Source organism: Trachurus japonicus, chromosome 18, assembly GCF_045865225.1.
Source record: "Trachurus japonicus isolate A0001 chromosome 18, Traja_1.0".
NCBI classification, from domain to species: domain Eukaryota; kingdom Metazoa; phylum Chordata; class Actinopteri; order Carangiformes; family Carangidae; genus Trachurus; species Trachurus japonicus.
In genome coordinates, this window is record NC_140924.1 from 14,751,433 (window position 1) to 14,774,361 (window position 22,929).

The window sequence follows — 22,929 nt, forward strand, 5'->3', positions numbered from 1 at the left end:
GGCGGGCCGGATTGGACCATCTGGTGGGCCAGTTTTGGCCCACGGGCCATATGTTTGACATCCCTGGCTTACCACTTTCATTGCAGAACACCTATGGGTATAAATTAGTAACCTGAACCTGAACCTGAACAGTCAATGATTTTGGAAACTTTTAGGGGACTTTTCTGGACCTGTTCAATCCAAACACCTATCCAGACCAGAAGGTAGAAGACTGATACTGATTGGTTCTTCAAAAGCTTAATGTTGTCTTACTTTAGTCAATTTAAGTTCAGGACAGCTATACCATTTTTAAAGTTGGGGGAAAAAGTCAAAATCTTATTGGTATCTGGTGTCAGGTGCACCCATCCACCAACTCTGGTAATAGCTGGACAAAAACCCAAAAAACAAAACAAAACAAAAAAAATGACCCAACGTCCTCCCACGGCCGTTAATTCTGCCTTTTCTCACCCATTCACAGATTTATTGAACCAGTTTCCCAGCTCACATAAACAGAGTGAAGTGTAAGCTGGCCGACGTCTCACTTCTGCAGCGGAAACGTGTCCTAGTTTCTTCACATTAGCCAGCTCTATCCTGCTATTATATCTCCTGATAGGAACTACGGACAGAGCCGTCTGTTCAGTGTATAAGTCATATATTTTAGACACGGCTTTCTCTGGAACTGATGTCTAAACTTGCCAGAAGTGTTTAATAAAAGGCAAAGTGAACTCTATCTTGACGTGGAGATGAAGGTCTATACTTTGGGAGTCTATAGACTGCCAGAGTCTGCCACATTCATTTGGCCTGATATCTTGAAGAGCTAAACGAAGCATAAAACAGCTTTTCCACATCTGTTCGCTTCATCCTGCTCGTCCCCCCTCCTCCTCCTTCTCTTCTCTCTCTCTCTCCACTGGATCACCATTTTTCTTCAACATCTCTAAATTTTTTTAAGGGTTATTTTTAACCGAATACGGCTTGGAATGACTCGCATCCTGAAATGGAAATATTGGGAACTTAGCTCCATCACTGTCACAGCCCGGAGGGGGGGTGGACAAGTGACTCATGTAACTCTATAAGAGACGTGATTGCAGCCACACCAAAAGATGCAAGAGGAAAAAAGGAAAGTAAGTAAAGGGCTTGAAGGCTGATGTTTGGGATTGAGGCTGGGGCTGTTACCCATGTGGACACTTGTCCGAATCCAAACATCTCATGAACATCTCCGCACATCCTCTTTTCTCTTCTCATTACGCAACTGTCGTTCCCAGAGTGATGGAAAGCACATGGCGTTTGCATAAATGTTCCCATTATAAAGTAATAACTTCCAAGCAGGTTTCAGAGGCATAATCCAAATCGAGCCGAAGAGAGAGGCCATTAATCAAACCGTTACACCCCAGAGGGTTTTATACCGCTACAGAGACAGAGAAAATATAACCTTATATAAACAGACCCGACTGTCCACGGTCCACAGTGTTTATACACAGCAGTCAGGGGTTGGGGATGTAGCGCTGTCCCGGTCGTAGTAGAAACAGACGAGTGTATTTGTAAAGGATGGATGTTTGAGATGCCAAAGGTAACCTTTTTATCCCGGACCAGAATAGCTGCAGTCAGTCAGTGTGTTGGGAACAGTGAAAGAAGCTGAAAATATAACATCATACTTTATGAAATTGTTATGTGCTGAGAAGATGGAAGTCCCGCCCGGGGTATTTTTATCTTTTAAATGGAAGAAATGACTCTGTATAATGTGAATGTGTCACTCTAAGTCACAAATATACCAAGACCTCAGCTATGTAAGGCTTTTTAGTCTCTTTTAGCTCATTGTTTTGGTTTGACAGCTCTTAACTTTACTGTTTAGGTTCATTAGGTCTTGAAACTTTCATCATCAGCAGAGAAAGTTATAGTGACTGTCTGGAGAGATACTACTTCAGATGCTATTTTTACCTCTCTCTAGAGAAATGAAAGGAAAGTGGACTTTCAGCTTCCACAAGGTGTAGCTCCATCGATTTATAAGAAAATACAAGTCTGATACATGCAAGTTTAGCTGCATAAAGAAACAATTCAAGAGTCCTGAATCAATGACTTTAGCATTTCTAAAATCCTGGCATTAGTATTAATGTGTCTGGCCATCACCAGCATCAGTATCTGCTACGTAGATGTTCCACTGTCCTGACCAGACGGGTCCCGACTGAGCTCTTGTTGCTGTCCAGTGGGATCATCTCAGAAAGCTGCTGTCTGCTGGAAAGTATTCTTTGGCTTGAAAAACCAAAGCATTGGTCTATACAAGAGGCTAAAAAGTTCATTTAGAAACTTACAAAGACCTGCAGAGTTGTTGATTTATTGGTAATACAAAATAATATATGTAAAAAATTATGATGATGATTAGAGCTTTTTATTTTAAACCATAAGCAAAAAAGCTCCAGTGCGGTTGCACCACACAAACTGTAGACTTTCATTGGCAACCCATTGATGCTCTGATAAAAATATAATATTAATTTCCCACCAAAAACCTACAAATCCTCCATCATGCACATATCACGGCTCAGAGCTACAACATCCACCTCCCACATCATTTAAGAGGAGCACTGCAGATAGAATAGGCAAACAGGTCCCTCCAGATATTTCTATGTTAAACAGGCCACAATCAATTCAGACTGAGGAGCAGAAAAAGCAAAAGAGCTCAGACAGAACAAACTCATCCTCAGGCTGCAGGTAGACAGCGACTCGTGATGCTGTTGACCTCTCTAGGACTTCCTGATGAGCAACCAGGACTGATGAGCCGAGGAAGAAAGTGTCAACAATCCTCCGCTCGGAGGAAGAAAACCATGATGTTTATATGGAAAGTTGTGTCAGGGAAACAGATGACAGGTTAAAAAAAAAGAAAGAAAAAAAAAGAAACCCTAATCCCTAACCATAAGCCACAAGCACAGGGGATAGACGATAAATACAACAACAACACACAAAAGAAAAAAAACTGACCGGATCACGATCCAGATTCTCCTAAGTTCCTGGACCTGGTTCCAGATTCAGCCCACAAGTCCCACGACCCTGATGGGACTGGATCCGCGCGGTGCCAGAGAGTGTGGTGGGATCTGCACGGACCCCTTTGGTTTTTTTTTTTTTTCTTTCTCGAAGTGATGGCATGTGTGTATTTATGTTAGCCTCTGTGGGCGGCAACGGCGACACGAGAGAGAGAAGAAAAAAATCAACCCAGAGGAGGAATTGGGTAAAAGTGTGAGAGTAATGAAGCTGTGCTACTGGAAGATATAAACAGTCTGGACACAACTGGAGGAAAAACAAGAGACTTTCTTTTCTTTTTTTTTTTTGCCAGTACTAACAGCAGCAATCCTCCTCAGCTGTCAGTGCGGTGTGTGAAAGTCACCAAGAAGGAATTACACTTGGATTGTTCCATGATGTCAACAATTACAGTAACAGATCTGCTCCAATAACACACACACACACACATAGACTGTTTCTGGGTAGTTCCAGTTTGTGAGAATCGTACACAAAAACCGCTTCGATCTACTTAAGACAAACACACACACACACACACATTGGGAAAACGAGGTTGCGGTCGGTCCAAATCCCCCTCCACCTCCACATCCTCCATCGACTACTCACCCCATGGCTGATGGAAAGTCCTCCAGGCTCTGCTGTCACCTCGGCAGCCTCGGCAAACAGACACTGATGGACTCCACCAAAGGGGGTTTCCTTCTTCAGGTTTCTCTCCTCTCTGGGTTTTTTCTTTTTTTTTTACCCCTCACCCTCCTGCCCCCGGCTTCACTGGTATCCTTTTTTGGAACTGGAAGGGGAAGAAAAAAACAAAAAACAAATTTGAAACAGAGTAAGGGAAAAAAGAGAGGGGTCAGACCATAATATTAATTGCTCCCTCTGTCCCACAACAGGGATCAAAAACAATCTCATCTCCAATCAACCATGTTTCCCCCCTCCCTTTAAGGTTAAGCATGGTGTGACAGTGAGGCTGGGTCAAACCTCAGGGATCACAAGTCTCTCCACTCACGTCCCAGATGGACGGCGGTCTAAAATTGGATCTCAGATCCAGGAAAACAAAATAGTTCAACTGGGAATAGTTGTCTAAATGTGTCCTTAAGCTTTCCATTGTAAATTAGATCTTTCAAACGTCATAAGTCCCAATTAACAGGTATTGACGTCTCTATGTGCAGACTGTCATGAGCATGGTCTACAATCAAGACGGTAAAGCTTGTATCAGAACTGATTTCACCCAACTCCGGTCACCAGGGGCGTTTCTAGACACTCTGGAGGCCCCAGGCAAGAGGCACCTTGGAGGCCCCCCAACTAAAGCCACAAACATTAACTATTAAAGGGATACTTCACCCAATTTTCTACTCACAGTCATGCCAAGGAAGAGTTTGGAGAACTTTCTGAGTTATCAAAACACTTTTGGAGTTCCAGGGGGCTGGCAACGGTGAGTAGAAAATTGGTGAATCAGCGATTTTGGGTGAAGTATCCCTTTAATTAATCCAAAACCATTGATGATTCTTTTTTTGCATAATGTTCGCCATTGGCAACATCATACTGTCATTGATACAGACCAATGCCAGCCGTTTCTCTGGGGGGCCCCTTCCAGCACAGAGGCACTATAGGCAATTGCCTGGGTCGCCCACCCTGTTGCAACGCCTCTGCCTGTCACTGGTCTGGTCTGATCAGTAACTATTTCACCTTAACCAACAGTCAAATCTTTGTTGCTGATCGGAAACCTGTGTACTTTACGCTTTTAATTTATTGTATTTAATTCTAACTTTCTTTATTTTACTGTTTTGTATCTGTTGTGCGGCACTTTAGTAGCCTTGTTGTTTTTAAAATGTGCTATATAAATAAAGTGGATTGGATTGGATACTTTATGCGATATAACCCAATTATAGTGTCACATTGGAGGTTTCACAGTTGGACACCACAGTTTTAGCTTCACATGTGAATAGATGCACATGAGCCTCAAGAGCATGACTCAGCAACACTGTCCGCTGCCTCAGGACTGACATCATCACAATTATATGAAATTCTTTCATGTTTTGACAGTGCTGATAAAGAGGCAGCATTACAACTGTTTGTCTTTTACTTCCTGCTTACCCTCTTTACTGAGCCCATTTGGAATATGAATGTTGGGATGTTACAAGAGTAATTTTGACATGATCAAGTCCGTCCCTCCAGAGAACCCAGACCAGAAGAACGAGTCCAGAAGACGTGTACCTGATCGACCATAACCTGTTTGTACCAGTTTGTTTAGACCAATATCCACACTACCATTACTGCCATTACTGTCTACACAAATCTTTTCTTTGTTCTGCTGCCTCCACCTTCTTTGAAGAGTTTTGATCCACCTTAAATGTAAACACTTCTCCAGGGTTGGTTTTCAATCACGACACAATAAAAATGTCAAAGAATACAACCTCTAACTACAGATAAGATTAAGACTAACAGCTGATTGAGCCTCCTTACAGTTTGGTATTACCTTGTCAACAAACTGTTTTTAACATGTACAGGTCTCTACTCTTAATTTGACTCAGCATGAGCAGATTGTGATGAGAAAACTAATCACTGTTGTTTTGTAGAATAGGAAGGTAGCAGTGTTGACACAGTGAGTTTATCTACAGTATATTCCTGTATTATTCCACTTTAGCCCACTGTGTTGAGGTGTTTGTATAAGATTCAGCAGAGAGAGAGAGAGAGAAAATCAAATCTTCCACATTTTTCAAGTAATTATATTTTCCCCCTACTTTCCATCTCTCTGCTCATTTCCATTTCATAGGGAGGAAAGCTGTCAGCCCTCTCCACCTGCTTAGCATTTGAATCACACATCAGTTCTCAGCATCTTTAAATGCTCTGCTGCTCCTTCACCTCCTTCTGCATGAATTTCCTGCTTTTGTTTCCTTCCTGATTTTTTTTTTTTTTAATTATTATTCTCTCCTATCTTGTTTGTTTGTTTGTTTCTCTTGGGTGTTTTTAATATTTCCCTGAGTTCTTGATTTGCATGAATTTGAAAGATCTTGAAACTGTTTCACAAAGGTGTTGCAATTTGATGATTGAACACCTCATGTTCTCTTTGGGCAGAAGAAACACAAAGGTATCACTTTATTACATGGTTTTGGTGGACATGATGGAGGATTTATAGATTAAAGTTACCTGAGGATTGCTATATCTTTCCAGGACATTTTTTTTTTTTTTTTTTTAAACAATATATTTATTAACATTTTCTTACATACACATACACTTGTATTACATATGCAGTTATATCAATATGTAGATCTGTGCTCCATTAATGAAGGCACCTGTTATGGTACAAGTGTTGTAGAAAGAACAAAACCAAACGAACAAACATTACATACACATCACAAACATCCACTTCTCAGTCAAACATTTTGTACATAATTTAAGGGCTTAATACAATTGCGGGTATTTGAACTCATTAATTCTGTTACAAGGTTTACATGACTACTTATTCCTCTTCATTGTCATTTGCTAAATCGATACCATTAACAAACACATTGAACGGTTTCCATATCTCTTCGAACATGCCTTGCCTTCCTTTTCGTATGTATGTCACTCTCTCCAAAGGAAAGGTTGTCAGCATCTGTTTCACCCAATACGTAACACTTGGTCTGCTGATCTTTTTCCAAAACATTGCAATGGATCTTTTGGCATGTAAAAGACACATATCTATTATTATTCGTTCAATTTTACTGTACTTGTGACCTTTTGGGTAAAGACCTAAGATAAAGAATGTAGGATCCATTGGAATGTTTTTTGAAATCATTTTTTCTATTGCTCTTTTAACCTCTTCCCAAAAAGATTTTATCTTACTGCATTGCCACATACAATGGAATAATGTCCCCTTTGCCTCAGTGCATTTTGTACATGTATCTGGGATATTCCTATTGTATTTATTTAATTTAACTGGCGTAATATAGATTCTCATCAGCCATTTATACTCCAGGACATTTTTAGTGTGGCAGATGGATGGGTGCTTCATATCCTTAGCAGAGGTCAACGAGGTAGTCGAGGAGCTCTTCAGCAACGAGGCACCAGGAATAGATGAGATGGGGCATCTGGTTCATGCATCTGGTCAGGATGTCCTCCTCTGGTTAGCTTCTACTGGAGGTCTTCTAGTTGTGTCCAACTGGTAGGAGACATCAGGGTAAACCCAACACACCAGAGAGTTATATGTTTCATCTGGTCTGGAAACATGTAGCTGGGGAGATGACCAGTGGATGGATGGATGACCCAGATTGGCCGACTGGACTGGTTAACTCTTTGTCTCCATCTGTCATGCATCTACCATGCAGTAGCCTACTCTCTTAAAGGCATAGATAGACCCAAAGCAGTGAGTCTGACTTTGATAATTGCCTAATTGGAGAAGCAAGCCAACGACTAACGCTATACAAAACAATACTTCCAATATACAATTGAATGAGTCAATTGAGAAGATATTTTCAGTTAACTGCCACCAAGAAGAAGGACATCAAAGAGCGAATACTAATGTTAAGGGTAGCAGCTCACAATGCTAACTTACATTAACTTTAGCTAGCTAACTCAGCATTATTTCAAACCATGCCCTAATTCAAAAATCCTCATAGAAACATAACTTTAATCAAGATCTAAGCATCATCAATAACATTTGCATATCTTTAGTGATGAATATCTATTGATACATCCATCTTCCATCACCCAGGAAACTGTAGGTGGCGTCATTTTCAACACATCAGAACCAAACAGAAATGTGCAACTTAGTAAAGAGAGAGTTCAAATGCAATAGGTTTTTTTTTTTAGAAACACAGTTTTGCAAAGTGACTTTCAAAGATTTCAAAGACAAGCCGCACCAGACAGCAACATACCTTCAAAGTAAAAGTTTAAAATTCAGTCAGCGTATATACCAGAGCAGTAAGTGTTCCTGTGTCTGGTTGCCTTCACCGTTCAGACTAGTAGGTAAACATCACTGGAAGAGCTCATGTGTCCATGTGACTCAGGGTGAATCTGTCTTTTTCACTATCACCATGAACATATACAACACATGATCCTGGCAGGATGTTCTGTATATTCATCTGTCTTCTTTATAAGACACCCACTGTTTCACTGGAACATGTCATACACTCATGTGTGTGTACTATAGGGAAACCAATGTCTGCTTCACTTTGACCGTAACTGTTGTAATATCAACACAACCTGGGGTCTGTTACAGAGAGCAGGTTTAACAAAGTCTGACTTTAACCCTGAACTATGACTTAATAAACCAGAAAACTAGAAAGTTTTCAGATCTAGAAAAGTCAATCTGAATTCATTGAATCAACCATATGTCCACAAACCATCATTAATGGATCTCTGATTCAACAATTTACCATGGAAACGTGTAAACACACAGTAGAGCCTTCATTATAATCAAGTGGTGCAAAATGATTAAAATGTGGCATTAATGTGATTCTGTTTCAGCTCACTGACAATAATAAACAGATGAATGAAGCCTCCATGTGTCATATCTGAATCACCGATCACTGACTGATAGATCATGAAATAATAGATAACATTCATACAGACCGGTGCTTGGTTACAGATTGACTAAACTTGACCAACACTGCCACCAGGTGGCTAAAACTGAACCATGTAACCACGCTGCATGTATGAACCAATGCGCTATGACGTTTTGTGACTGTATCTTGAATAGTGCAGTAACATCTGTACACAAACAGATGTTTAAACACCTTTCACAGTCCTCAGAAACACCTCACAGGTTTTTCTATGTAAATGTATTTCTTTAATGTGACTTTAGTGGGATGTGATGTGTTTTTAGTGAACTTAATTTCCTGCACATGTAACCAAAAGACAAAGTTCTGCCTTTTGCAAATAAACAATAAAGTATTTGCTATTCTATTCTATATATCTCACATCGCACCTTTCCTCCCTGATAAAGGAAGACGAGGAAAGTGATGACATACTGAATTAAAAACTGTATTTAGAAGATTATACACCTAAAGAACTTGGCTAATATACTTAATCCTTCGAAGACTCACATAAGACACAGTGCAACAGTATGTAGGTTTTCAATTGTTTATTAGGATTCCCATTCCCTGTTACACTTTACTTCCCCAACATCCACCGACACTTTCTCTGATAAATCCTCCGCTATGTTACCAGCTAATTTTAGAGATTTGTCTCCTGGTTGTTGCTGAGTAGAAAGTGAACTGAGGCTTTAAGGATGCAGCATTTAAAATAACTCTTTCTGCTGCCACTGCGCTCTAATATTAACTCTTTAATAACTTTAATATTAACTTATTAAACAATGACATCTCACTGCCCTCAAGTGGCCAAAAGTAAATTAACAAAGAGTCTTAATTTAACTTTCTTTGGCCTGATCATTCAAATATAACTCAGAAAATAGTAACATCTAAGGGGAAAAAAATGGTAATGTTGCATTTTTTCCTCAAAAAACGCAAAAAGTGCTGCATAATATCTCTAGCTGTACTTTTTTCTACTGTTATCCCAACATGTTTGCCATAAGATAACAGTGTGTTTATGAGTCACAGACTATCATCTCCTTTGTGTTCAAAACAAACAAACAAAAAAAAACCTGCACACTCAGGTCACCTAGACTGAGCTGCCATCTTCTTTGCTCTGCGAGCTCCTCCAGACAGCTTTTTAGCTTTAGGCTTGGCGTGGGGATGATGGGATGGATGTTTGCCTCCACTAGAGAGGGAAAACACACACACAGAGTTAGTCTAACAGATTAAGACTTGCACACATTTTACACATTTCGCATAGGGACAGACTGAACCGGTTTGTTCCCTCTAACTCACCCGCTCCTCCTGTTTGGGTCTTTGAGAGGACAGCCATTGCGTTTGTGCTGCAGGCTGCCGCAGCTGAAACAACCCTGCTCTGCTGCTGCTGCAGCTCCACACGGGTGGTCAGGGAGGGCGCAGCGGCCACAGGCCTGACAGTGTCTCCACGCTGAGAGAGGAAAATATAGACACATATTAACCACACATTAACGCCACACTGACATGTTATAATATAATATAATAATGTATCAATGTGCATCTAAAGTATAAAGGTACGTACATGGTTTCACACATTTTCCACACGGTGAGCAGTGTTTCCACTCACGGCCGTCCTGAGGAGACAAGGAAACGATGAAGCCCACAGTTTGTGGAAATTCAATAAATGTAGCTACATAAACTCCAGGTAAACAAAAAAGTGTGGGTTTTCTACCTTAGACGGACAAATGTTGCACTTGGCGCAGTGTTTGTTTAGGGACGAGACGTACTTCTGACACACAGAGCAAAACCTCAGAGGAAGAAGAAAACAAATACAAAACATGAGTTGTGAGGAAACTGTAAAACTTAACATTTATTTAAAAAGATACAACTGTTTTTCATGTAAATGTCTGATTGAGTTTAGAAATAAAAATGTCAAATTATGTTTTAGTTGCTTTTCACTGATCCCTGAATCAAAATTGTGTCATTTTCAAACTTTCAAAAATCCTTGTATAATATGTTTAACACCTCAAATATTCATATAAATGTGATAATATTAAATGAAACCAGGCTGTGAGTGGGTGTCGGTACCTGTAGCCTTCCTCTCGGGGCAGGACCACGTCTCCGGGGCAGATGTTGGTGAACAGTCTGACAGGAGACTGCTTCCTGCCGGTCTTCCCGTGTTTATACATGGGATGGTTGTCATAGTCCACCTGGTTGGAAACACAAGCAAATATTGACTTTATTGTTCACAGACGGAGACAAAACCTGGAGTCTGTGAGCTGCAACTCGGAGGCAGGCAGTGCTGAACGAGGTTTAGACTTTTTACATATAAAGATATGATGTAATCTTTCTAGGAAGTAGCTGGATACTTACTTACTAACATAAATAGTGATTAATGTGGTATTGAATACTAAAACAATACACTAAATAACATGCAACACTGAATCAGAATCTAAATCTATAGACTTTTCACATGCGATTAATTTATTTTGGAGTAAACTGTTGATGTGTATTAAATATAGGAAGTAGAAGAAGCTGATACCTGATAGTCGAGCATGGTGAGTGAGGGGAGACACTCGATGATCCGAGACTCGAAGAAATAAGGGAAGGTCCAAATCATGGGCATCTCGGCTTCACTGTCTGCACAAACCAATACAAGTATGTTAGTGTCCAGAAACACTTGTTCTCATGATGTGACCTCGGGTGACCTAACGACTCTTGACTACCATCGTCACACTGACAAACTGAGTGGTATCAAAGCCTTTTATTAACAACCCTGAGGCCAAATACCTAGGAACTGAAGAACTGAAGAAGCTTCAGGGAGGTGAAACATCTTCAAGTCTCTACAAACAGGTCCAGTTCATCTAGACTCATCTTTCTCATGTCTTCTTACCTTTATTTCTACTTGTTGCAGTTTGTATGTTTTACATCGTGTGTATAGCATTTACTCTTGTAATGGCCTCTTGCATCATTGTCTTACTGTGTTTTCCTCCTTCTTAAGTTGTGACAACAATTGTGTCCTCGTGTGGGACAAAGATCTGACTTGAACAGAACAGATTTTCACTGTTATTGACCGACACATCCACAGTGAAACTGACCGGAGCTCTGCAGCTTCTTCCATGACTGTAAGAGCAGAGAGAAGCTGTTGGCCAGAGCCTTGACCAGACCGCCGAACGGAGGGTCAGCCACCATCACCACCTTCTCCCCGTCGCCTTCCCTGAGGAACTCCTGCAACGTTGCACTGGAGGCCTGTTAATAAGACCAAAGCTTCATCATTACATGGCGCTGAACATGGAAAACATGGAAATGTGTTGGAAAGTGTTTTAACTCGTACCTCTCCGTCAAAAAAGTGATGGTTGAACATGTTGTAGTGGCAGAACTCGTCCTGGTTGTAGAACTGGGCATATCTGAAACACAAGGGGATGATTTTTTTTCTTATTTTCCAGCATATTTTCTTTTTTTCCCTGTGTGCATGAATATCAGGCTGAAAAACCAGAGCGTGTCTGAACTTATCTGCTCATGCACACACGCACACACGGTTGACAAACTTGCAGCAGATTTCCGAGTGTTTCCTGGTTACGGTGTAGAGTCTGAGTGAAGCGTGCTGAAGCTTGTCAAACAGGAACACACCCTCAGAGCGCTAACACCCTGCACATTCTTTACACTAACTCAGGACAGACAGACGGACGCACTGATCTCAGGTAAGAACCGCTGGAAAACATGGTTTAATAACATTCAAAGGAAACTAATTTGGTCTGGATTTGATTTTGCAAACTTTGTACTTTCTTTGGCGTGTTATTCCAAAGTAAATGGCAGATTACCTTCCTCATGCAAAATTTGCAAAATCTGAATAAAAAGATACAGAATTGATGATATTTTCTCAATTAATATGTTTTTAGTTAATGGAGTATAAGTGAAGCCAGGTCTGGACAGGGTCTTTGCAATATGACCGTCATGAACTCACAACAAACCGGTTTTCAGACTTTTTCAGTAAAACCAGGAGACACGGGCGAAACAAAAACACAACTAATCATCCAGCTTCAACATCTGTTTGTTGTTTTGTCTCTGTTGTCACCAGAAGCAGAAATGGCAGAGGGAAAGTCATCACTATCTGTTGGTAATGGGCAGCCGGTGCAGGGTGGTCTCACGGCGCCCTCTGCAGGAACACACTCGGCACTGCAGGACAGACTGAGCTACACTCCCCTGGATTCAAACTCCGACCGGGTCGTTCAGCCGTTCCCAATTTCACCCAAACTGCAGAGGAAGAAAGCCAAAGACGCTCCGAAGCTCTCTCAGGTAAACAACGTGGGTCTGGTGAGGTTCAGGGGTTGGAAGGATCTTCTCCACATGGATCCGGCATTTGAAAGGACTTGAGAAATTTCATGTGAGGATGTGAAGAAACAACCGAGTCCAAAATTCTTGACTTTGCTGACCGACCGACTGACTGCAGCTTGGTCAGTGAGCAGCTCTTCCAAACAAGCTGACAGTGTGGAATTTGTTGCAGGAATATCAAACACCCTTTGAAACGGAAAGACAGAAGATCTTTGTGTCTTCTGCTGTGTTTATTCGCTGTTGTTTCATTAAGTTGCAGAAGAGTCGCCTTCTTTTTCATTTGTTTTCTTATTTTAGCCTTTTTTTATTATTATTATTATTATGATCTTTATCATCTATCTAACCCAGTATCTTGTCCTTTATTTCCCTGGCTTTGGAGCCAGTCGAAACAGACCCAGACAAATCTATGGGGGCACCACGCCAATAAATTTCAGACACACTCAGCTGTGAACACAGTTACGTAATGTCTTCAGTGAAAGACACTGTTAAGCTGCATTATGGGTAATGTCAAGTCCAATCTTCTTAGGGCTTGACCCACACTTGAGAGACCAATTCAGGACATTGCAGGCTCTTGCTGCTTAAAATCAGTCCCAAAACATTGTAGTAGTCGATATTTTCTGACTTTTTAGACATAAAAAGTGATGGACACAGTAGAAAATTACTCTCTCTTTGCAGGAGCAGCTGTCCAGACATTTGGAGGAGCTACAGGCAGAGAGAACCAAGACCGAGGCTCACATCCGGTCTCTGAAGAAACGTGGTACGGATCTCTCTGTAAGTCTGGATCCAGACCTTCTCAATGTCTCATATAATCCAGTGCACCGATATAAAACCAACAGTTCTTGGCGCTTGTCCATGTTCCCACCCAGAGGAGCACTGAGCTGATGAAGCAGCAGGTCCACGAGCGCTTCGAGCACATGCGGGCCATCATGAAGCAGGACGAGCAGGCCATCCTGGACTCTCTGGAGCTGGACCTGAGGCAGACCAAGACTAGACTGGACCAGGTTCTGAAGAAGTGGAAGCAGCACCAGGACCAGGTGGACAAGAGCATCGGCAGCACCCAGAGTGCACTGAGCAAGAGCTCCACGGGAGAAGAAGACAACGAGAAGGTCCGACTCGGTCTCTCAGTCCTAAAGTTTAACTAAAAATAAGAGTTTTCCTTCTGTTTTAATCAGTGTTTCTATTTTCTGTCTCCTCCCAGCTTCAGCCTGACCAGCTGAGGTAAAACACTTTATCCTCACATGAAAGCTTTTCAGATGTAGACTTCTGAATGTTCTTTTTCTAACATTTCGTCCTCCACTTTTCACCGGTCTCAGTCCCAAGAAGCCCGACGCCTCTGAAAAGCAGATCCGACTGAACCAGGAGAGATTTGAGAGACTTCTTAAAACGTTATCCACCATCTCCAGGAAACTGAGAGCCCAGCTGCAGAGGAAGACTCTGCTGTTAGGTAATGAGGAAATTAGTGCTACATCAGCTCTCCGAGGGCAGCAGAGGGCTGTCAGGGCCTCATGGGAACGTCGCAGCCATCGAGGTGTTTTAGATTTGATTTTCTTTGACAATGTGACGTTAAAATGACACAATGAACTTGTAGAAATTCTTCTAGCATAGCATATGTGATGTTTTATCTCCATTCTGATACAGAGTCATGATGTAGTCTCTCAAAGAGTAAATGTCTGTGGAGGATCCAAAGTTGTTTACCAGGTCCTTTGATCGGGTTTTTCCTGTTTACCATCCAGTTACCATTCAAACGTTGATTGTAGTCATCAGTGCTGGAACTCCTTCAGATAACGCCAACGCCAGCAATTAGCGTCCTTCATGATAACACCTGGAACAAGTTTCGATCATGTAGAGATGCTGTAATTTCAACCGTGTTTAAAGCAACTACAAAGAACTTTTAACTGGAAACACCTAAAAGTCTCTTGTTTCTGCTGATGTCTCTAGTCTGTATGACCTAGAACAGCAAATGAGGCCATCGGTACGACGATAAGCTGTTTCTAAATAGTGTAATTCTTTACCTTCAGGAGGCAGTGGTCGGTTGGTCCACCAGATTAAACAATTTACGGCACCTGACGAGGCTATAAATCAACATTGAGTAGTTCCTATGCTAGCCAGTAAAAAAAAAAGCTCAATTTTATTGCTATATTTTGCTTGAAAAAGGTCTAGCACCGAAACCTTGCAATGAAATAAATTCTGCAAGTTGGCCATGTGTGCGGGAACTCTTCTTTTCTAATTTGGACTTAATTGTCACCCTCTGACGCACCTGCCAAAGAAATAGATGTGCGAAGATTTTTGTTTGTTTTTTCTGGATCGCTATATTTTCCTCATGGCTGATACTGGGAGAGGATCCGCAAAGAGACACCTACCTCTTTTGTCCACAGGGGTCGCCAAAATCAACACAAGATGAAAGTTCTTTGTAGCTTTAAAATGTCACTGAATGAAAATATTCCAGAGACTCTGACTCTGCGTTTCCTTTCAGATTCCTCCCCTGTGCTGATTGACGGGAAGACGTGCCACAGCAACATCACGGTGACCTCGGAGGGGCGGGGCTTGTCCTTTTCCGCCTCTGGCCGCTCCGCCCCGGAGCAGCATCCTCTTCAGTTCGACAGCGTCTGCTGCGCTCTCGGCTCGTCTCCGCTCACCGCCGGTCAGAGCTACTGGGAGGTCGACGTGCGCTGCTGCACCACCTGGGCCGTGGGCGTGGCCTACACCAGCCTGCAGAGGAAGGGCCGGGACAAGGGCGCCAAACTGGGCCGCAACAGGAACTCGTGGTGCGTGGAGCTCCGGGACGGCCGCCTGTCCGCCTGGCACAACGACCGCCACGTGTCGTGCCAGGGCGTCGGCACGGCGGCGCTCAGGAAGGTCGGCGTGTGGGTCCGGTACGATAAAGGTCAGCTGATATTTTACGACGCGGACAACATGGTCGTCCTGCAGAAGTTTTCCGCGGCCATGACGCCGGTGTTCGACAGGGCGCACCACCAGTTCACCGAGCCGCTGTATCCGGCCGTGCGCTTCCTCAGACCGCCACAGAACCAGGTGTGGCCAAACCACCTGGAGGTCTGTCACCTCAGCATGTGACGGTCGGGACGGTGACATGGACTCACCTGATGTCTCGCCGTCGTCTTTAAGTCTTTCCATCTGTATATAAATCATTTAAGACAAATGATAATAAAACAAACCAACCTGAAGTCAATGTCCAGCAGCAGAGTTTTCATTGGTTTATGTTTCTGCTCCAGGCTTCGCAGCTTGATGTGCTCCTGGAGTCTGACACAAACACACATCAATAAAACCAATATCTTTTAAATATTCCTCATTCGACTTTTTTTTATTTATTTTTTTTATCAATCCTGAAACTCTTTTGTGCTTTCTTATGATCATTTCCAGTAACATCAGTTACATGCCAAATTAATCTAAAAACAAATAAATATTGTAAAAGAAACTGTATTTTATTCATAATTTTACTGGTGGAGAAACCTTTAAACCACTGCAGAGACATGGGACTGCCCATAGACTCCCAAATAAACTTTGAATTCATAATCTCTTAAAATTGTATTTTTTACATCACTTTTACACAGCTCAGTTCAGTTGATCCACACCAAAGGAAACATCCTACACTTCATGTCCTCTAGTTCTGGTTCCTTTCATGTTTCCAGTCACTTCTAATACAAACCACCAGCACCAGACAAAAATAAAGCTTTAAGGAATGAAACTGAAACTACAATGCTACAATGATTATCAATATTTCCCTCACCTGGGTGTACCCACACACAGCACCTTGGTGAAGCCCTGACCGGCTAAGACGTCCAGCAGGAAGTCTGTGCTGCGGTCGGTGAACAGGTACTGGGCGTTCTTCTTCTTGTCGTGCAGAGGAGACAGCAGCACACTGGGCCGCCTCAGCTCGGCCGCGGTGACGGGTGCAGATCTGTGAGAGGAGTGTGCGGCGTGCTCGTCCGGGAGGAGCAGGATCTGACAGTCGTGACAGAATTTCTTGTCATCGAGCGGGAGAGCGACAAACTTTCTGAACCTGAGGGACAAGTTACAGTCAGAGGATAAAAATCACATTTTCATCATTGAATTCCTTAAGACATCTTCTTTTAAAAAAAAAATGAAGTACAGTTTAAAGAGATATTTCAACATCTTGGCAAATTCTCCTCTCACCATAATCCCTATTATACTATAATAGGGATTATGGTGAGATATGAGTTATGAACCTACTGCTATGACTAGTAGTCATAGCAGTAGGTTCATTACCTACCGGTTTTGAGATCCACGGGGCAGAGACGTGCGCTGCTCAGTGAACACAATGGAGGTGAACGGTACAGATCCCCTGTCCCTCATCAAATACACAATCCAACAACTCCAAAACGCTCTGGTGGACAAGTAGTGACCTGCACATTCACCACGCTATGAAATAATCATGTATAATGTAACATTACGACACACGATGCAAATACTCTGAACTACTTGCGCTTTTGAAATCACTCCACCCAGCAGCAGCCGCGTCTGGAAAGTAGTTCTGGCTGCATTTGCCTCTAAAACAACTCTGTCTCGTAATGTTGCATGATTGTCTCATAGCGTGGTGAATGTGCAGGTCACAACTTGTCCACCAGAGTGTTTTGGAGTTGTTGGATTGTGTATTTGACAGTCCCTCCAGGATTTCGCGGGCTTTTTTTGTGATTGTTGCGGCCTAAAATGCCTGATTTTGCGGCCACATTTTGAAAAAAATCGCGGTGCATGTTGCGATGTTTTAAGCGCTTTTGTTGCGATTAAATTGCGGGAGACAGCTAAAGTTGGAAAAAAAAAGTTGCAGTTTTGTTCTGAATAATTAAAAATCAAAGGAAAATTGAAAATTTTGAAATGTCACAAAATAATGTGGGGTCCTGTTATACCAGCAATTTTCCACTTGTTAACTCATTGAGTGCCGCGCTCCTTTCCAAAGTTTTAGTCAAGTGTACCGGCAAATTAGACCATATTTGACTTTTTATTTTAGAGCCATAGTGTATTCTATATTATTGCCACCAACACATACTGTAGCTCATTTGAAAGGTTTAACTTTATCCTTCAAATGGCCACAAACCGTTTGTTTCTACGTGCCTCCGTTCCTGAGAAAAGTCAAGCTAAACATGGCTGGGTTTCACCAAAATCCCTCCTTTTTTTCTAGAAAAGGAGATAGAGCGTCTTTTATGAAAGGTGCGCTGTTTGTGTCTGTCGCTCTTCAGACACTCGCATTTCTGGATCAAAGGGCTCGTATAAGATAAATATACACAACAATTGTTGTTCTATTCACAAAACCACCATCGGGGGCGGGGGGGGCGCCACTAAACAGCAATAACACAGACGCACCGTGCCGTGTCACAGCCTCTCGCCGCGGAACGTGAGGCTCTGTCGGCCACAGCGGCTCGCGAACACCGGTCCCGCCGGTGGTCGCGGTCCGTCTGTGGTACGGGTCGGTGGTGCCGGTCTGCTTTGGTCCAGAGACCATCAGATTTTACCGCGGGAGGACTTTGGGGAGGACACGGTGTTGCTCCAGATGAAGACCGGGCGGGACAGTGGGCTGAGAGCTTCCTGGTTCAGCTCCCAGCTGCTGCAGCCTCGCGGGTGAGAGCAGAGCAGCTGCGGCGCAGCTGCGCTGCATCTGCATGCAGAACTCCGTTTGCAGAAGCGGAGTTATGATAAAAACTTCCAGATCATGAGCTGTCATGTGACTTTGATCGTCATCTATTTCAGTTCTCCTCGTCGTAGAGTCCCCAAATTTACATATAATGTGTATTAAAGTGTCTATTTTCATAATTTAAAAAAAAAGCAAAAAACGAAAAATTTCGTTTTTGGCACTCAACGCATGGGAACGAAAAACGAGAAATTACGTGGTTGGCACTCAATGAGTTAAGAAAGGCACAGGAAAATTACATAAGTTGAAAGTTGTTTTACTTTTATTTAAAATGTCTGTTTAAAAATCGTGGTAAAAGAACTGTTTTAAAATGCCATTAAAACAGTCCAGTCTTTGAATAAAAAGGGGAAGGTGGCTACTCAAGTCCAGGGCCAGGGCCTTAGGATGGGGGAAGGGGCACCTGGCCGCCGGCTGCTCCGCTCCGGCCCTGCAGTGGCGCACTCACTGGATTCCCCCTCGGGGTTGACACAGCCTCGGGTGGTCAACCAGGACAACTCACACACTCAACACGTTCAACTCAGCTTGCGTTCCTTTACTTATCACTTTGTGCACGTTGTATCAAGTTTCTTGCCGTCAGCCCAGCCACGCTGTTCCTCCGTGAACTCACTTTCAACCACCGCTCCGTCCAGACTCGCACTCTCTGCTGTGTAACTCGCGGAAAGCACCGACAATTGGTCCAATTTGCGGAAAAGTTGCGGTGATTATACAAAATTGCAAGATCGCAAAAATTTGCGGGGATTGGCTGAATTTGCATTAATTGTTGCAATCGCAACATCGCGAATTCCTGGAGGGACTGATTTGAGGAGTTTGGTGAGGGACAGGGGACCTGTACCGTTCACCTCACGTCTCTGCCCCGCTGATCATCTCAAAACAACATGCACCGATAATTAAAGCTGATGAACCTACTGCTATGACAATAGGGAATGGTGATTATGGGGAATTTGCCAAAACGTTGAACTATCCCTTTAAACCTCTCACCTGCTGCAGTACTCCTGCTGGCTGAGCCCAGGTCTCTTTGACCGGTTCTCTCCCTCTCTTGCCAGAAGAGTGGCCTCCGACACCTTCAAAAGACAAATTAACTCACATGAATGAGAGTTCACTGGACTGGAAATAGACTTTAATGACATGTGGGACAGTGAACAGACCTTGTCATCTTCCCACTGGAAGAAGTTGCAGTCTTTTCTGTCTCTGCAGGCCGAGCAGGCGTAAAACCTCCTGCCTGCATCTGCTCCTTTGCCGCGTTTCTGAAACAGCAAGGTTGGACCTGGAAGAAGACACGACAGCATTGTCAGCATTTGTATTTTCTGTTATAATAAACGCTCTTATCTTGAAAATAGTCGCTTTAAAGTAAATATTTCGTTGATGTACGAGCTGTTTTGCAGCTTGTTCGTAACATGCGGAACTTAACATGCATCTATCAAAGAAATAACTAATAAATCAACAAATAAACTCTGAAATACACACGGATTAACAGATTTCTTATACTTACCATGAGGACAACTAGGTGCTATTTTACCGTGCTCTGAAAAAATGATGCTAATTCCAAAACTTTCGTCGTCAACTTCCGACATTTTGCGATGTTGACAAGGTGAATTCAGTCCGATAAAAACTTTACAACACAACAGTTCAACTCTTGGACGTGGTTTCGACCCCGGTGAATGAAAACACGAGCGGCTGACACAAGCATGGAAAACACATATGACGCCACGGTGCTCCGCGTCGCGCCCAAATGACGTAGTTAAATATTTTTGTCGCAGTGAAAGCTCGTCAGGAAATAAACAGAAGTGATTTTTCTGTTGTTTTGTTTGAATGGAGCCTATTTTCATTCACGCTCGACATGTATCACTATAAAGTGTAGTTTAATGCAGTATTTGTATGTTTATGGAGAATTTTATTGTTACATTTATAGAATAGAATAGAATGAATCTTTGCATTGTAGCATTGTATTTATTCATTAATTAGTAGATTCAAGCATACACAGATGTTAAAGCCCATGCATAAAATTCTTACTTGCATTGCCTCCCTTCAAATAGTAAGAATAGGGTAAGAAATAGGCTAGAACAGACTGAAAAACATTTAAACTAAATAAGTACAGGTAGGGTGACCACATCCCAAAAAAACAAAAAACACATGTGTGATGGGATGAGACCTCTGTCAACGTGGGAATCAAACCTGCAACTAATAATATCAAGAGTCACACATTGTACAGACAGTTATTACATGAACACATGATCATTGCTCATTCTGAACACTGATAGGAGCTGTCAACCTGTCTGTGTGCATTTGTGTGAATGAGTGTGGAGAGTCCCTATCAAAAGGACAGTGGGTTATGGCACTGACTAAATTGGATTGGGAGGCTGTGGTTTTGAATGAGTGTTTCTTTCATAACCTCTTAAATTTAATTTTAAAAAGATCTAATTTAATCTAATGCAGTTTACTGACATGCTGGTACAGTCCAGTCCCATGCACGTTGCTCATTTGGTTGGTTGTTTTCTTTTTTCCATAACTACATTTCCCATGCAGCCTGCTGCGCCGCCAGCGCAGTGGCTGACTGGGGGACTCTGTTCAGGAGGAGTTTGCTAGAAGCTCAAGTAAAGCAAAGACGGTCACGGAAATGGAGCATAGCAGAGTAAACCGATTTTCCCCTTCAAAATAAAATCACTTGCCCTAAATTCTGAGCAAGAAAGCACATTCGTCTTGTTGGGATTTATTTTATTGTATCTCATCTTATTTTATTCATTTATTCATTATTTTACCATTAATTCTAGTGTTTATTATTGTGTATTTCATATTATGTCTTTTAAAAACATCAAAAATGTAAAACCTTGCATGACCTCCAAAGCTCACTCAATTACTCATTTTTACTCTAAGCATCATTTCAATGTTATTTCTAATCTAAATTCTCATATATTCCCATGTCATTCAGACACACCTAGCGTTTAAACATGACTTTTATTTTGAAAAAGCATCGGATCCGCTTTAAATTCCTCCATCCAGCTTGACCCGCGTAGTGGCGTCTCTTCATTGTGCGCCCACACCCAACCTGCACTGTCTGCCGCTGTGCTGCTGTGTGGCGGAGACAGCGCAGCCCTGCAGTCAGTGTGTATGCGGGACATTGTCTTCACAGTGCGGCTGTGTTTTTTTTCCAGAGGATCACCTGCGGCCTCAGCAGCCCGGAGGACCAGCACCACCACCACCAATAGGCTACTCCTGGAGGAGGGAGAGGAGAGAAGAGGAGAGGAGAGAGGGAGGGAGAAACATTCATTCCCCCTTCTGCTGCCTGGCAGGGAGGTCTGTGCGCTCCGCGACCGCTGGCATCATCCATGTACTGTCAATGTGGATAGTGATTTATTTACTGTGCATCCTCTGACCAGAGAAGACATCTGACTGGCACCATGAGCAGCACTGGTAAGAAGCGTTTCTTGTTTTCCTCTCAGTGTATCACAAGGAAAACCAGCAGCACAGTTAATAATGTAATAAAAACCCCTCCAGGGCTTCCACTGTAGCTGAGACTGTGGATGCTTTGTCCTAATTTACAATTTTTTATTTATTTTTCTTCACCTGCTGTGGCGTCATTATAATATTTTGTCCCTATTATAAATCCAAAATAAACCACTGCTATCTTGTCATCCTTAGTCAGCCTACAGCATCCTGGTGCAAACGTGTGGTATTCGTGTAATGAAGAATGAGGCTGCTATGGTGGAGTTTCAAATTTGTCCCAGTAAAAAATGGATGTCATGTGGGCTAATTAGACAGAGTGTGGAAACAACCACAGAGAGGGTTTGGTTTTTCTGCCTTTTCATTATGTTGCCATGCAGTCACTCACTACACTGGCTCAAAGAGGCATGACTGTGTTGTCTACTACAGTGCACTGCAGGCCTGACTTCTAGTGGGCTATTGTCCCTAAGGAAGACTCAGCAAATGTAACAAAAGCCTATATTATGTCAAGTCCTGGATCTAAATGTAAATGAATATCACAGAATATAAATTGGTTGCTGTTTTTTTTGCAACTTCTTAATATCAAAGGCCCGCCAGAGTGCAGGGGTGTGGTTGCACATAAAATGTCATTGAAGGATTAAAGAGGAAACCTCAGACTCGTGGCTTCGATGTTTGTGTTGTGGCGGAGGAATCAGTCTAATCTTCGCTCTCATCTACGACTGAAGTTACTTAACACTGATGTTATACACGAGTTGAAGATTGTGCTAATGAGCCCTGTTACACAACTACACTGACCCACAATCTGCTACTTTCGTATAAGATAATTTGTCTAATTTAATCAAAAACTAGCCAGACTTTGTAATTGCAACTGATTTCCTAAATTGATTCAGTTCTGCTCCAATTTGATTCAATTGGAGATAATTCAGCTACAAAATCAATTGATGGGATTCTTAGAGAATGAATGCAGTGAATTGAACCTTTAACCTGGTGCATTATTGAAAACATCAATAAACAGAATCAAAG

At 42.4% G+C, this 22,929-nt stretch overlaps 4 protein-coding genes across 6 annotated transcripts in view; 2 read left to right on the plus strand and 2 right to left on the minus strand.

Annotated features, from left to right (window-relative positions):
• pde5ab (phosphodiesterase 5A, cGMP-specific, b) overlaps nucleotides 1-3,714 on the minus strand; it is a 59,413-nt gene extending 55,699 nt beyond the window's left edge. The window contains exon 1 of the mRNA XM_085760056.1: nucleotides 3,592-3,714. Within this exon, the coding sequence (XP_085616182.1) occupies nucleotides 3,592-3,596 (5 nt within the window). The 5' untranslated portion in view covers nucleotides 3,597-3,714. The remainder of the gene's footprint in view (nucleotides 1-3,591) is intronic.
• Nucleotides 3,715-9,527: 5,813 nt separating this feature from the next.
• zcchc4 (zinc finger, CCHC domain containing 4) lies at nucleotides 9,528-20,179 on the minus strand. 2 transcript variants are annotated; one of them, XM_085759535.1, is made up of 13 exons: nucleotides 19,958-20,179; nucleotides 19,614-19,732; nucleotides 19,447-19,529; nucleotides 16,552-16,824; nucleotides 15,984-16,064; nucleotides 11,809-11,881; nucleotides 11,573-11,723; nucleotides 11,017-11,114; nucleotides 10,563-10,684; nucleotides 10,207-10,282; nucleotides 10,057-10,108; nucleotides 9,795-9,945; nucleotides 9,528-9,684 (listed from the first exon to the last, which is right to left on the minus strand). In XM_085759535.1, exons 1-13 carry the CDS (start codon nucleotides 20,037-20,039, stop codon nucleotides 9,582-9,584), a joined length of 1,464 nt encoding a protein of 487 aa, XP_085615661.1. In that variant the 5' UTR covers nucleotides 20,040-20,179; the 3' UTR covers nucleotides 9,528-9,581. The 2 variants fall into 2 exon arrangements, with proteins under 2 accessions (XP_085615661.1, XP_085615660.1); XM_085759534.1 differs by having other exon boundaries at nucleotides 9,539-9,684; nucleotides 11,017-11,105; nucleotides 11,561-11,723.
• Nucleotides 12,160-16,106, plus strand: LOC146968904 (E3 ubiquitin-protein ligase TRIM62). The gene is made up of 6 exons (XM_085759536.1): nucleotides 12,160-12,175; nucleotides 12,553-12,770; nucleotides 13,482-13,577; nucleotides 13,673-13,938; nucleotides 14,120-14,250; nucleotides 15,280-16,106. The coding sequence occupies exons 2-6, from the start codon at nucleotides 12,561-12,563 to the stop codon at nucleotides 15,876-15,878; spliced, it is 1,302 nt and encodes a 433-aa protein (XP_085615662.1). The 5' UTR covers nucleotides 12,160-12,175; nucleotides 12,553-12,560; the 3' UTR covers nucleotides 15,879-16,106.
• A 1,351-nt stretch (nucleotides 20,180-21,530) lies between the features above and the next one.
• Nucleotides 21,531-22,929, plus strand: part of ablim2 (actin binding LIM protein family, member 2) — a 51,957-nt gene continuing 50,558 nt past the window's right edge. Inside the window, exon 1 of one of the 2 annotated variants that reach the window (XM_085760060.1) lies at nucleotides 21,531-21,876. In XM_085760060.1, the coding sequence (XP_085616186.1) occupies nucleotides 21,864-21,876 (13 nt within the window). In that variant the 5' untranslated portion in view covers nucleotides 21,531-21,863. The remainder of the gene's footprint in view (nucleotides 21,877-22,929) is intronic. The other variant, XM_085760059.1, reaches the window with a different exon arrangement.